General features: G+C 42.0%; 1 protein-coding gene across 1 annotated transcript; it reads right to left on the reverse strand.

Moving 5' to 3' along the window:
* Positions 1-3,330: 3,330 nt before the first annotated feature.
* Positions 3,331-11,693, reverse strand: LOC139741193 (uncharacterized). The gene is made up of 6 exons (XM_071651784.1): positions 8,607-11,693; positions 7,835-7,938; positions 7,077-7,257; positions 6,154-6,511; positions 5,235-5,460; positions 3,331-3,646 (listed from the first exon to the last, which is right to left on the reverse strand). Exons 1-6 carry the CDS (start codon positions 11,691-11,693, stop codon positions 3,331-3,333), a joined length of 4,272 nt encoding a protein of 1,423 aa, XP_071507885.1.
* Between the last annotated feature and the right edge of the window lie 4,171 nt (positions 11,694-15,864).

The following is a 15,864-nucleotide window of genomic DNA, read 5'->3' on the forward strand; positions in this document are numbered from 1 at the left end:
TGAGGGTGTCTGTGTGTGTGTTTATGTCTGTGGGGAGTAGCTCAACGCTCTACTTCTATTTTTCATGTCTTGACAACATTGCAAATACGTTGTTTTTTCTTCTGAACACAGGACAGACTTTATGACCATCTTATTCTTTTCTATTTCTTTTATAGTCCAATTTCTATTTTACCTAATGTGATATATTTATATTCATATACTATTTTTTGCTGTTACAATGATATCGGTGAGACGGCTGCTAAAAGCGTGCATAAGTTACTTAGTTACAAACCTCCGCTGTATTCATCGCTCTCCTCATCTCTTTTTGACCATTATGGGTTTTTTTTTTCTTGTTCTGTGCCCGCTTTAGGCCTAAATACCGTGTTTTTTGGTAGAGCACACCCATAGAAGTACAAAAATGAGCTTGTTTTCTTGTTATTGAGTGGTACATAATGAGTTTTAGAATCCATTTTCTCCGCACACGATTAGGAGTAAGTGGCTCCTCAAATACACCGACACCTTCTTCGAGAGGGTTAAAAACAGCCAATATAGACAAGACACAAAATAAAAACTAATTCTTTCAATCTTGGAGTCTATTGCTGACCTAACATGGAAAGCTTGATCGCAAAGTGTATTTTGATTTGTGATTCAAGGTGTACATGTACAATCGATTTTACATATATATATATATATATATGTATATATATATATATATATAATATACATATATATATATAATTATATATGTATATGTGTGTATATATGTATATATACATATATGTTTATATATATGTATATATAAATGTGTATATATATGTATATGTATTACATATATAGTGCGAGATATAGTTCCCTTCCCAAACGTATTGCATTATATAATTATATATTAGGCCATTTACACGATATTATTGTTCTGTTGGTAGATCGTGATGAAGGTCTGATGACAGGCCGAAATTACAAACTATCGAAAAAATCTACATCATTTCTTTCTCTCACAAATTTAATACGAGACAGTTATGAAATTAGAATCCCGTCTACAGTGATTTTTACAATAAATGAAGAGCTTGCTTCCAAAAGGTGCTAAATCCATTGAAATGGATTCAGCACCTTTGGGAAACAAGCTCTTCAAATGCAATACTTTAGTATTACACTATCTACACTGAATTTTGATTCGTGTGACACCGATAAAAGGACGTGTTAGTTTGAATGTTTAACGATTAGCCATTAGCATTTACGAATTTGATTACAAATTGTATATTTCAATGTGCAGTCCTCCTGTTGGAATAGGAAAACGTTAGAAATAAAAGACAAAAACCCGTAAAATCTTAGAGCTCATAAAAAGAAAGGAGATGGTGCAGAAGTCAGCTTTCTTTGCAATTAATATATCGACCTCTGCTCTTCGCAGCACCTTCAACTAACCGAGTTATGATGCCCACACAATAAACACAACATCTAAAATAGAGCAAAGTCATCAAATTGAAGAAACAGTGGCTACCACAACAGAGCACTGATGTAAATCATTGTTTTGCGAGAGACATACTGTATATAAAGTTAACAGCAATCGATATTTCAGTTGGCCTTTGGATGTTGTTTTTTTTTCTTTGTTGTATGCACCCGTCATAGAATTCTATCTGGAGAAATGAAGATGCAATCAAATTATTGTCTCTTGCACAGGTCTGACATTTATGTGTGAAGCAATCGACAAAACAATAATCATTGTTACAAAACGCGGTCATGATAACAATTGAAGAAAAAAAAAATAGAATAACATAACGGCAAGGTGTACAGGCGAGTTTGCAGTATGTAACGAGCACACGATATATAAGTTGACCATCAACCTTTTTTCTCTCTCCCTCCCCCATCCCCCCCCCCCCTCTCTCTCTCTCTCTCCCTCTCTCCCCTCTCTCCCTCGTTAAATTAGGGAACTATATCTCTTCAACACACAAATTACGCACGCCCTCGCCTAGTAGAGAGAGCAGCATCGAAGTAAAATAATCACGAACAACACCTGTAACCAGGGATACTATTCTCCCGTCGTTGAATCTAAGCAATTTAGACCTACTGCTTTTATTCGTCATGTCTAGTCTACAGCATCAAAGCTATGGCGGCCAGGCCCCTAACAATCACTGTCACTGCACCAATGGTCCAATTACAGCCGGTTGGACTACCTGTAATTGAAAAATCAGTCCAATCAGTTTATTGTTCACGTGTCCTCACGTCGAGTCATTAAGTCCTTTTCGCGTCTCATCTCTATACTAACAATGATAATCTTATTATCATAATATCTGTGGGTTTTCTTGTATTATCATTCCAAGTGTCCTTTATTCGAAGACGCATCTACAACTTGCACTTTGTAGATACTGTAGCAAGACAAACAATGGGAGAAGGGCACTGACAAAGAAGAATATGGAAACAGGAATTGCTTGCGTATACATTCTTGTTCACTTATTTACACTGACAAACAAAAAACAAAACTATAACAAAACCACAACAGCTAGGGTACTGCTGCTTCGCACCGTCACCACTTTGTCTAATTACCTTTTTCTATTTGATACTCCTTTGTCAACATTTTGTACAACATGTTTTACCAGCATTCTCTGGTTCATTTCTACTCGAGTCGGCCAGGCAATCAGCTCGTATTTTTTTTTTTACCTTTCAAGAACATTTACCCCGCTCTTTAGTAATCAAATTGAGGTATTTTGTTTTGATTTCACAAACGGATTATAGTGGTTGGGTTAGTATTTCTTTCAGTTTCCAGCGCGTAGCCCAATTGTTTGTTGTCTTTAACCTTTTAGTCATTTTTCCGATAGATGGGCCAGGCACAAAGTCTTGATCTAACCCATTATAATTTGGTCATTTGTGATTGTTGTCATACGCACACCACAGCCAAAATGAGTGACCAAAAAAAAAAGAGTCTTGAGAATAATGATAGGCCCATTGGACCTACGCAAATTATTCGGCGTCAAAAAAGCTACATAACGCTAAGTGTATTTCAAACGGAACTGGGATTGCCAATATGCTTTAGTGGACGGAGTCCAGAGGTTATAGACGTTGTTGCTTAGCAAATCCGAGTTTACACAGTGATTTTAAAAACAAAATTCGGTAGTTTGACAAAGTGGAATATTCCAAATTGTGCCTTAGACCAGACGGTTATCAAATCACTAGCCAATACAGGTGTTAAACTGTTGACAAGTAGGAAACAAAAACAGCGTTTTTTGCTTATCAGAAGGTACACACATACGATGTTTTAGTTCGCTTCGTTTTTCCACGTCGCCTCAAGCGACACTCTGTCCTGGTGGCGTAATGAAAGAAATTCTGCAACTTCTAGAAACGTCGAGGAACATTGCGCGTTTATGTAGTTTGTCCCTGTTGCAGGTATCCGATCAGCATGTACAGATAGGCGCTGCAGATGACGAGAAATTGGAACAGACCAAAGATTTTGTCCAGTACGAGAGCAGCTTCTCTCCACATCATTGTATTTCGCTCCTTCACTGTGAGGTCTTCATTGAATGGCAGAGATCCGCCGTCGAGCTTTGGGTTCCTTTGGTTAATACCGCCCGTTCCACTGGAGTCCGTCGCTACACCCTTGCCTTTCACTCCGCCAGGACTGGATGGTTGCTTTTCTGCCCTGTCACATAGGTTCGCGTTCTGCTTGATATCCCTCGATCTTAATGGACAAAAAGAAAAAAATGACAAGAAACCACTTCAGGCGAAAGATGTCAATATATCAATGGACACGCGGGTATTTAGCTCGGTTGTGAACCTGACCAACTCACGATTACAAGTTATCCCAAAGGCGAATTGCAATGGTTGATGCATTCAAATGGGATTGAAATGAGACGACACCTTTAACCCGCAAGCAGTTCTTAACATGGTGAACAATAACCAAATCGTTTTATTTATTTTGCTGTAATAGTTTCTTTCTAATGATTTGTGAAGTGAAATGTAAAATGTGTGCATGTGCGTTCCCTCATCATTGTGTCCCTATCAAATCCTTTTCATTCATTTGTTCTTAATCTTAAGGCATATCGAAATCAGTGTCATTCACAGTCCTTAATCCTTTACCGGGAAATTTTATACTTTCGCTTAACAGCTGGATGCTCGCGTGTGACTCTTTGTGTTGGCTCATCAAACTCAAACATTGACAGGATACACTCTTTGTTTTAAAGTGTAGACCACATCAAAGTATCCATGTTGTGTATAAGGCAAATGCACACATATTTTCTAATACGACAGTGTTTTGTCTGGCCATTGATATATGATGCTGCTATTTTTGGTAATCTTAGCTCTTTTTTCAAATGGGAATTACTGTGTTCTACGGGAAATAGCGTAACACCTCGGTCACTACTGACAGCGAACTGTTTCTTTTGATTAAATTGATGTAGATTATCGTTTATCCAGGGGAAGTGTAACGTCAACATTTTTCTGAATCAGAAAACTGGATCTGAGCTTACGTCATGCGACGTTTCGCTGATTAATAAACAGGTTCTTGTGGCGTCCTGCTTGTGGAAGAATGGTCCTGGTATGTGTGAACTTCCTGCACCGCTTCACTCATATAAGAAGCATTCTTCCACTGGAAGGACGCCAGAAGAAGCTGATTGTTAAGGGGAGAAACGTAGCATGGCGTAAATTCAGATCCAGTTTTCTGATTCATAAGAAATTTGGTGTCTCCTTTGATTTTGAATACATGTACATGTGCTTAAAGTGAATAACTTCTAGTGCTGCCGAAGAAGAAAGAAAATAGCCGAAATCATTGAATTGGTCAAACAAATTTTGTATGCCATAGCCTCTAACAGCATAAATGGTTTATGTGTGTGAAGCTATACAAAACACCTTGCAATATTATGCTGTGCAAGCTTCAATTTTAGCTCTGCATTACCATGGGAATGGGCCATACCATTTAAGGGCAGAGTAGTAAAGTAATTACTCGTTATGGTTGATACCATGCGACTAGGGGCTTGGCCGCTAATGAACATAAACTTAATCATACAAATTATGTATAGCATAGCTTCCAACAGCATATCTGGCGTATGCGTGTGCAGCTACAAAGTACCTTGCAGTAGAGCATAAGAATTCACATGCAGTGCAAACTTCAATTTTAGCTTTGCATTTCCATGAGCATGGGGCGTGCCATTTAAGGGCAGAGCTGTAAAGTAATTACTCGTTATGGTTGATACCATGCGGCTAAAGGCTTGGCCGGTCATCTATTCACCCACCGCGTTGCGCGGCGGCGTGGACTTTTGAGCGTGACTCACATGGAATTGATGAACGTGACCTTGGGAGACTCTGACATCATCGCCTTGATGGCAGCCTGGAGTCTCACCCGGCCAAAGATGGAGCTGCACCAGGCGCAGCGGCTGATGACGAAGCAGGCCCAGCCCGGCAACGCGGTGTCGCCACCCCGGTGGTAGACGCGCAGAACGACGACGGAAAATATGACGGAGGCGCACCCGAGTGCGATCATGATGAAGAAAAACGTAACTGGATGGGTTGAAGAAGAAAGGAAGCCATTCGCAGGAAAAGAAGTTGAGGTTTGTTTTATTCTTTAAAAGCTGCATTATGACCGGTATTAGATTATTTGTACCATGGCAGCAAATAATACAACTGAACCATTGCAGAAAGAAGACAAAATACGGAACAGAAGAAAGTGCACATACTCTCACGGGCTTAGGGGAGTAGACTGGCCAGTCTTTAACTGGTTTAATGAATAATTATTGCTTGTCAATTTGTATGGAGTGTCTTTGATGAAACACATGATTATAGATTGATTATTGATTGATCTCTAAACAATTCAACAACAACAATAAGAACGAAGTGAAGTAATTTGATACCAAAATGCAAGCTGCTATTTTTAATTCTATGTCACTTTCTCTATAGGATATGAAGTTACTTGGATTTTGAAACTTCTACTGTCATAGACTGTGCACTGGCATGAATACACATCCACACACACACACACACATGCACATGAACACATAGGTGCAATACAAACTAACTCATTTCATTTGAATCATAATGTCACAAATGTCATGCAGCGAAGCTCCATGAGAAAAACAACGTTGTGCACAAAACGAGAGATGGGTCTAATGTGTTATCATTTTGACCAACAGGCAGGTTTGTCACGTCATAAGTGTGGTGACAGGCAAGCATCAAATGGGGGCGCTCTTTTCATACCTATGATGGAGCTGCTATCCCCGATTGGTGGCATGTTGTCCGCCACAAGCTGCTGGAAGAGAATCAGGGCGAGTAGGTTGCTTACGGCTAGTGTCATCTTCTCCCCGGACGCTGGGTGAAGCCAGGAGACCAGTGCCATCAACAGCGTGAGGAGCACAGAGGGCAGGATGATAGTTTCGCGAAAAAACGCCGACTCTCGCTGAAGCTTTAGAGTGTATATGACCTTGGAGTAAGGGTACTGGCAGCACAGATACTTGTAGCTTTCGTTGGTGGCTTGGAACGTTTCAGGATACCAGATTCCATTACGATTATAGATGTTTTGACTTGCATCAGCTCCGTCCGGAAAGCGCAATACCATCTACAAAAGTAGCAATCAACATCATGATAATAACATTATAGTAATAAAGGATAATGATATACTCGCGAATGATAATATCGTACACATTTGGCATCACAGGCGATTGACTAATTTTAAACGACTTAAGTTGAATGTGTTGTTAAAATCAAAACTTTGTTTATTTTTTTACGAGGTTGATGGAAATCAATCATAAACTAGACGGTACGGTTAATGTGAACTCAACGTTTTATAGATTAAAAATGAAAATGAAGATAAATGCAGAGAGCTTTTTGAACAAGAGGAGGGTCGTGTTTCTACTCGGCTACAATTCAACAGTAACATCACATACACTAACAGATGCCCTAACGTCAACTCATAATAATCAACAATGAATTTGTCGGGTAAGGTTGCAGTTTCACTAAAGAAAAATATCTGCCAGATTTTGGGATTTTCTATATGATGGACATGTAGTATGGAGTTGGTTCTGTTGTGAGAGCAATTGGTCAGTCACAGAAAATCAATGCATTATGCATACATCCATGATTCTGTCTGTTGGTTATTACAGATCAAACAGTAAAGGGCCTACCGAGCTTTCGTCCAGTGACCAGGGCAAAAAGGTCAGGCGACATTCCTGGACGTCAAACGGAAAGAAGCGGACATCCACCTTGCACGTAGTGGTGAATATGGCGGGAAAATACCAGTCAATGTTGCCGTCATTGTTCACGATAATGTAGGTCTCGGGGAAGCTGATGAAATTGCGATCAACACTGCTTGGGTGAAAAGAAAATGTGCACAAAATAATATGGTTTATTTCCTAATACTCCTCTCTAGAAGAATGAATAGCGGTTCACGATTAACTGACAAGATGTTGGACTAATAGAAAGTGATACGCATTCAATTGTGTGCATTGCGACATGTACATTTAAATCCCGTCACCATTCAGAGATATACGTAGGCATTGGTCATTATCAATTCTGATTGCAGAATAAAGATACGAGATTTATGGAAAAAAAAGACATATCCCTGTGACCTTTGTATTGAATAAAACGTAGGCTTGCCATGTAAATATTAGTCTTTTTCAAATAAAAAATGGGGTCTTTTGTTTTATGAAATGTTATGAGAAATGTTCAGATTTAATGCGAAAATGATGATGTGAAACAAATGATAACATTACAGGATGTCATCTTTCTCTATCGAAATCATCGAGTTAAATATGCCACGTTTGACGTCAAAGCTCCTACTTTTTGTCTTCATAGCTTCGCACGATGTTTTCATTTCACAATATATCATTACTTACTCTGATTTCCCGGAGAAAATAAAATTGTATTGATTTTCGTTGCTTACCTCTCCTCGAGAACGACGTCTGGAATCCACACGTCCTCTGGTTTCAGGAGAACTGTGCCGTTGAACTCTTTCGCATCCCATTGAAGGTATTCATCTTTCCAACTCTGTGGATGTTAGAGGATATCATGAGTAGCAAGTTTGATGTTTAGTCAGTGGTGTACAAGCTTGCGGGTAATTCAACAACGACGACGACAATAACAACAAAAATAATGGGTTCTGAACTTCCCCTGTATGGAGACCTTTTTGTCTCTCTACCTTTCTTTTTGTTTTTTTCCTCTCTCTCTCTCGTGTATTACATGTATAATCATATGACATTTTATCACGCAAACACACACGCATGAAAATATATAAATGCATATGAAGTATATATATATATTATGATTGAAAGAAATTGGACTGAGGCGGGACGTTGCTCTCGCCTCAGTCCAATTTCTTTCAACATATATGCAACCAACAATGAGGCACCGCACACGTTCGGGACCCAGGGAACTATCTCTCACACTATTATTATTATTATTATTATTATTATATATATATATATATATTTATTTACATATTTGTCTTTCTTTATAGGCACACATGGGGTTAGGTTTGCTCGGTTTTTCGCTTTAGAGTTGAAATTGACTATAGGAAGGCATTTTTTCATTTGCTTTTCGTTTACATAAGGATACCTTTTCTATATAATAATAATAATAATGGAAGTCTGTCGGGTTCGACAATGACGTCAGTGACGCCGGAGGTGGGAGCGGAGCCCAAAGGCGGACGCACAGACGCGGCCACATGTTGGGCATGCCACAGCAGAAGTAGGGTCCGTGATCCTCTCTTTGCGGGCTTTTCGCTTCTGGTCCAAGCTCCTGAGGCGCTTCTCCTCAAACAGTCTTGCACCCCTTTGTACAGCTGGGCGCCAGACGGTGCGGTCAGAGGCAAGCGACTGCCAGTCACGGGCTGAGATGCCACAGGCAACAAGGGAAGTTTTCAGACTGTCTTTGTACCGCTTCAGGGGCCTTCCAATGCTCCTTGCTCCAGAAGCCAGCTCGGAGAAGAAGATCATCTTTGGTAGACGAGTATCATCCATTCGGACAACATGTCCGACCCATCGGAGCTGGGCCTTCATGATGAGGGCCTCGATCCCAGACATTTTGGCTCTGCGAAGCACCTCAGTGTTTGAGACTCTATCCTGCCAGGAAATTCCCATGATTCGTCGCAGGCAGCGGAGGTGGAACTGGTCAAGTGCACGGTTTTGCCTCCTATACAGCGTCCATGTCTCACAGCCATAGAGCAGGGATGTGACGACGACTGCCTTGTAGACTGCCAGCTTGGTAGAAAGCCTGATGCCTCGTTCACCCCACACACGTGTCCAAAGTCTGCCAAACGAAGTTCCTGCTTTTGCGAGCCTCTTGGAGACTTCCTTGTCCATGCTGCAGTTTGAAGACAGGCAGCTTCCCAGGTATGTGAAGCTCTCCACGTTGTTCAGTTTTGTGCCCTCGATCTCGATCTGAGGCTCAGGAGGTGACAGGCCAGGTGCAGGCTGGAGCATCACTTCTGTTTTTTGCAGGCTGATGGTCAGTCCAAAGGCTTTTGCTGCTTCTGCAAAACAAGTGGCAAGTTCTGAGAGGTCTGGTTCATTCAGTGCTGCAAGCGCACAATCGTCTGCAAACAGGAAGTCTCTCACAAGGGCCTTCAGGACTTTGGTCTTTGCCTTCAGACGTCTAAGGTCAAAGAATCGGCCATCACATCTGTACCGAATACTGACACCAGCATCACACTTGGAGAGGGCACAGAAGAGCATGGTAGCAAACATGAGGCTGAAGAGTGTAGGAGCCATCACACAGCCTTGCTTTACACCATTGGAGACTGGGAATGGGTCAGAGATATCTCCGTTTGCCACAATGCGAGCCATCATGCCATCATGAAAGGACTGGATGATCCTGACAAACTTAGGAGGGCAGCCCAGCTTGGTCAAGATAGCCCACAGACCCTCACGGCTGACAGTGTCAAAAGCCTTCGTCAGATCTACGAAGAGGATGTATAAGTTCTGGTTTTGTTCTCGGCACTTCTCTTGTAGCTGCCGTAATGCGAAGATCATGTCTATTGTCCCCCTGTTGCTCCTAAATCCACACTGGCTCTCAGAGACCACGTCGTCCAGCAGATGGTGTGAGATGCGGTTCAGAACAACACGGGCCATAATCTTTCCTGCGATGCTCAATAGTGATATGCCCCGGTGGTTGTCACATGAAGCTCTGTCCCCTTTGTTCTTGTACAGATGCACAATGTTGGCATCCTTGAAGTCCTGCGGCACCGATCCTTCTTCCCAGAATTGCTGTATCAGCTCGGTCAGCTTGATGGCAATGGCTGCACCTCCCTCTCTGAAGATCTCTGGGGGTATTCCGTCAGGACCAGGTGCTTTCCCCGCATGTAGTTGCTTGATTGCCTTCAGGGTTTCTGCCAACATTGGGGGGTCATCAAGGAAGGCCAGGACTGGGCGCTGTGGCATATCTTGAATGGCCTGCTGGTCGATCTGAGAAGGTCTGTTTAGTAGCTGGCTGAAGTGTTCGCTCCAACGCTGTATGATGTTGCTTTTCTCAGTAAGCAGGGTTCCATTGGCAGAGCGCACAGGTGCCATTGCATTTGGCGTGGAGCCATACACATCCTTCAGGCTGGCAAAGAATTTCTTTGAGTTGTGCTCGTCTGCGTACTGCTGTAGTTCTGCAGCCTTGTTCTCCCACCACTTGTCTTTCATCTGTCGCAGCTCGGTCTGCACCTTTCCTCTGATGTTCTTGAGGCGGTCACGCTTCGCTTGGGAGTCTTTGTCATTGAGCCAGGCTGTAAAGGCTTCTTTCTTCTCCTGGAGGAGGGTGGTGATCTCCTTGTTGTTGTTGTCGAACCAGTCTTGGTGTTTCCTTGTCATATATCCAAGAGTCAGACTGGCAGAGTCATACACCACATCCCGGAAGTTGGCCCAGGCCTTCTCGTAGTCTTCCTCTGCTGGTAGATGTTCAAGCTGGTTTGCAAGGTTGGTGATGAGGGCTTCTCTTGTGTTTGGTTCATTTAGCTTCTGGACATCCATTTTCTTTTTAACGTCAGATTTCTGACGTCTATGCCTGCTGACAATGGAAAAGGACAGTTTGCACCTCAGCAGCAGGTGGTCTGTCCAGCAGTCAGCTCCCCTCATTGCTCTTGTGATGCGAACATCCTGGATGTCACGGCGCCTGGTGATCACATAATCAATCAAGTGCCAGTGCTTGGATCTTGGGTGCATCCAGGTAGTTTTGTGGATGTCTGGCAGTTGGAACAGGGTATTGGTGATGGTGAGTCCATGTTCAGCACAGAGGGTGAGTAGCAGTTGGCCGTTGGTGTTCTCATGGCCAATGCCATGTAGCCCAATGACATCTGGCCAAGACTGGGCATCTCTACCCACCCGGGCATTGAAGTCCCCTAGTATCAGCAGCTTGTCGTCTTTAGGAACTGACCGCAGCACTTTGGAGAGGTTCTGATAGAACAGCTCTTTCTCCTCCAGAGTATAGGTCATGGTGGGGGCGTACACACTGATGAGTGACAAGTGCGTCTTGCCATGGAGAGGGATTCTCATCACCATCAGGCGGTCGCTGATACCCCTTGGGAGGGACCCCAGGTTCTTGACGAGGGTGGTGCGAATGGCAAAACCAACTCCTGCCTCCCTGCGTTCATTTAGTGCCTTTCCCGACCAGAAGAAAGTGTATCCAGCTCCAGCCTCGGTGATCTCCCCAGTGTCTGCAAGGCGTGTCTCGCTGAGGGCAGCAATATCGATGCTGTATCTCAGCAGTTCTCGACCTACAAGTGCTGTTCGACGTTCTGGTCTGTCACAGTTTTGGTTATCCATGAGTGTCCTGATGTTCCAGGCTCCAACACATAAGGTGCTTTTCCGGCGGGATGATTTTGAGTTCGTCCTTCGTGTTTCTCTTGTATTTCGACCGCGTGGTAGATGTCCAGTCAGCTGCGGTATGCTGACAGGATGGAGATGAGGCAAGCTTTTTTTAGGTCACCTTTTCTAGACCCTTCCCCATGAGGGGGGAGCAGTGCTGTCCCTGAAGAGGGCTGCTCCGTCGTCAGAGTGGCTGCCGAACTATGCCCTTGCCCCGGTAGGTTGTAGAACGACCATCCTTGCCCTGACCGCCTGAGTGTAGGTCCATGGCTAGAAGCTCCCAGCGCCATCTTGCACCTGCTACCGTCGCCACTCGCCCATCGCCTCAGGACTTGGGAGAAGAAGAGAAGAGATGGAGGGTGGAGTCACTGAATCCTGGGCAAGAAGAACTGTGGAGGCCTTGGGTTGCCCAAGCCCAGGACCCCCCTCTCGGTCCAGCTGATCTAGCCAGGAGGGACGCAGGGCGACACATCCTAGCCACAACTGGACTGCAGGAGCTGCCGGAGAGATGATGAAGCTGCAACACCTAACCGCCTTAGGGGCTCCGCTCCGGATTTGGATAAGGTTTACTCCCTAGCCTTTGATTAACCAAAAAACTGCCCGCAAGGCAGCGGGAGACTCGTGGAGGGCGGGGACGTCTCACTACCCGTACAGGACCAGAAGGACCTGCCCACTGCCCACCTTTTCTATATAGCTCTTTCATAATGACATCTGACATTCTTGGAACAAAACGCATAATAGAAAATGACAAAAATATAAGCAATAGTAATTTAAAGCAAAGGAATGAACAAAAGTACGTTGTAAGTTGTAAAAATTTTAAGGTTGCAGTTTTTATAAATGTACACATCTGTATAAATTGCTTTTTCATAACGTTTCTCAAATAAAAGATTTAAACTGAAAATTTACCATCCGAGAAAATCCTAGAAGAGTGATCACTTGATTTGTCTCGTCCTAGTTCCAGAATGTGTAGTACGCATTTGTTGAATACGAGTAGATGAGTTCCAGTGTGAAGAAAAAGATGAAAACGTAAGTAAAGGGAAAGAAATAGGACTAAGGTTAAACTGAAAGCCTCGTCGGCTGGGTTACATTTTGGTTACAACATAAAGAGCAAAACATGCTATTTTCAATAAGTCTGGATGAATATCATAATGCATCTAATCCTTGCAGGCTGCCAATGGTAATGGCTTTCATTTGAAATTCATCCCATGCTCCACATATTCCTAGACGTAAATGGCGCTTGACGTCAGATGATAATTATCTATCATTCAATGGAACATAAGTCATATGTATACAGTCAATACAATCCTTATGCTAAATGCGCCCAAAGTATACAATTTGTAATATGTAATATATAATTTGATAAAGTACTGATAAATCACCTAAGGAATTTCCATGGCTTAACTTCAGTAAGGCAACAATGTTGATATAAACTGGCTATGATCTAGTCACTGTAACAGACAACAACACAACACATACAAACGCGATGAGTTCACTTAGCAGCACCCTGATGTACACTGTCACAGTAGTTGACGAATCCCGCACTGGCCGTGCTGAGCGAGGTCCGTAGTTCGCCACAAGCCTTTCTGCCACTATCTTCTCTGCAGAAAAGGTATTACTTAAACCTTCGATGCAGAAAGGAAGGAAAGGAAAAGGACAATGTTGAAAGAAAATGCAACGTTTCATTTCATTCTTTATGTTTACTTCATAACAGAGGCTGCAATAGGCGAAGACACATTTAATGTCTGTACTAGCTTTATATTACAGACAAGTTATTTTCAGTAGACCTCTTACATTGTCTCACTTTTCGACTAAAGCCAGAACAAATAACATGCCAAAAGGTAAGTGAGGATTTAATTCTTTTAGATCTTTTTTCAGCGGATTCATAAAAGTTTCGTATGTTTATCTGAATCTGATAGGAAGTGATCTGTGGTTTGTATCCCCATTGTAAACGGGAATGTATCACTATAGTAAATGTTTATGTTTAGAAAGGAATTTTCAGCATTTACCTGAAAGATGCACCGCACTATATTTTGTGTTTTTTTTTTTGTATTTGATTTTCATGACAGATTGTTCAAGCCGTCAACATTTTTGTTTCAAATGGGGTTGAAAGCATGGAATTACTGTTATTCTTTTTGTTCTACTTTCTTCAATTTCCTTTTTTAATGAAACTTTGCAAAAATCAAAAACTAAATTCATTCATGAAGTGTCTTAACTAAGATTTAAAATTTCTCATATCTCATTTGTCTTATCTCTCATCCACCAACCTCATTTCATCGCTAGCTCATACAAAACGATGTAAATTTTGTATCTGCTCTGTTGAATGTCGAAAATATCATAGGGTGAGATAAGCCGTGTTGTTAAATCGTGCAACCCAATCACCCAATCCAGTCCAATAATGTTATCGAGATTCAGTCCTTCGCACTTTTATTATCACGGTATTAGAAAATCCCCCAGAAAAGCAAAGCTGACAGTCAAAAGGTCGTTGGTTATTTATATGACATCTCATGATTATCACCTAATTGCTGCGAAGGGCGATTGATTTAGACTCGACGATGTGTGCTTTGAAATTTCAAGGAATGGTGGTCACAGGAATAAATTGTAATATCATTTTCAACAATTGCATGCCGGTTAAATTGAAAGGTTCTTTATATATTCGATATTTTCATATCGTTTAGTTTTTGCATTTACAGCAATAAATGAATTGAAAAGAAATGTTGGTTTTTTTTCAATAAACGTTCTTTTGTATTTTATATATTTCGTCTTATCTTTATTTTATATTCACCTGTTGTTGGGAACTTTTTAGCCATATAAATACCAACATGAAAAACATCCGTAAAAAATGCTTGGTGTGCATGACTAACAATCATAGACTTGATGCAGTATTCATTTCTATCTTCATACTCTATTCTACACAAAGCTCCTCCTTAGTCTGGGTGCCAAAGGCTGAACCTTGTTTTACCGTCCACCTAATGTGTTTTGATGGTTTTACCCTATTTCGGGGGTGCTGAATCCGAATCTTTATGATGCAACTCGTGCATCCTTGAGGGTTTTGAGATATTCAAGATGGCCGTCAAAATGGCCGCCCAAACCGGGAAATTCCCATGTATTTCCTTCTCAATGGTGAGAAATTGAAAACAATTAATGGTTTTACCCTATTTCGAGGGTGCTGAATCCAAATCTGGATGATGCAACTCTTGCATCCTTGAGGATTTTGAGATATTCAAGATGGCCGCCAAAATGGCCGCCAAAAACGGAAATTCATATGTATTTCCTTCTAAATAGTGAGAAGTTCAAAACAATTGATGGTTCTATGCTATTTCGAGGGTGCTGAATCCGAATCTGGCTGATGCGACTCTTGCATCCTTGAGGATATTGAGATATTCAAGATGGCCGCCAAAATGGCCGCCAAAACCCGTTTCCCTCTAAATAGTGAGAAGTTCAAAACAATTGATGGTTCTAAGCTATTTCGAGGGTGCTGAATCCGAATCTGGCTGATGCGACTCTTGCATCCTTGAGGATTTTGAGATATTCAAGATGGCCGCCAAAATGGCCGCCCAAACCGGAAATTCCTATGTATTTCCTTCTTAATGGCGAGTAATTGAAAACAATTGATAGTCCTAGTTCGAAGCTATTTCGACGGTGGTGAATCCGAATCAGGATGATGCAACTCTTGCATCGTTAAGGGTTCTGAGATATTCAAGATGGCCGCCAAAATGGCCGCCAAAACCGGAAATTCCCCTGTATTTCCTTCTAAATGGTGAGAAATTGAAAAACTGTTGACGGTTTTACCCTAGTTTGAGGGTGCTGGATCAGAATCTTGTTAAAACTCTTGTATCCTTAAGGGTTTTGAGATGATAAAGATGGCCACCAAAATGACCGCCAAAAATGGCCACCAAAATGACCGCCAAAAATGGAAACTCACATGTAGACCCCATTTTTCCTTCTAAATGGTGTAAAACTGAAAACAAATTGATGGTTTTACCCTATTTTGAGTTTGCTGAATTTGAAGCTGCAGGATACAGCTCTTGCATCCTTGATGGTTTTGAGATGATAAAGATGGCCGCCAAAATGGCCCCCAAATGGCCGTCAAAAACGGAAATTCCCATGTAGGTCCCCTAATTCGTTCTAA

This window comes from Diadema antillarum, unplaced genomic scaffold (genome assembly GCF_040938485.1).
Source record: "Diadema antillarum isolate AM-2024a unplaced genomic scaffold, OU_Dant_1.0 seq00000910_RagTag, whole genome shotgun sequence".
Lineage (NCBI taxonomy): Eukaryota > Metazoa > Echinodermata > Echinoidea > Diadematoida > Diadematidae > Diadema > Diadema antillarum.

Excerpts from the sequence above, each read along its gene's own strand:
- LOC139741193 (XM_071651784.1), bottom strand. The coding sequence starts at position 11,693 with ATGGATAACCAAAACTGTGACAGACCAGAACGTCGAACAGCACTTGTA. Across the intron at positions 7,939-8,606 it reads CATGCCCAACATGTGGCCGC|AGTTGGAAAGATGAATACCT; the intron begins GTCTGTGCGTCC and ends TAACATCCACAG. Across the intron at positions 5,461-6,153 it reads GGATAGCAGCTCCATCATAG|TTACGTTTTTCTTCATCATG; the intron begins GTATGAAAAGAG and ends CAACCCATCCAG.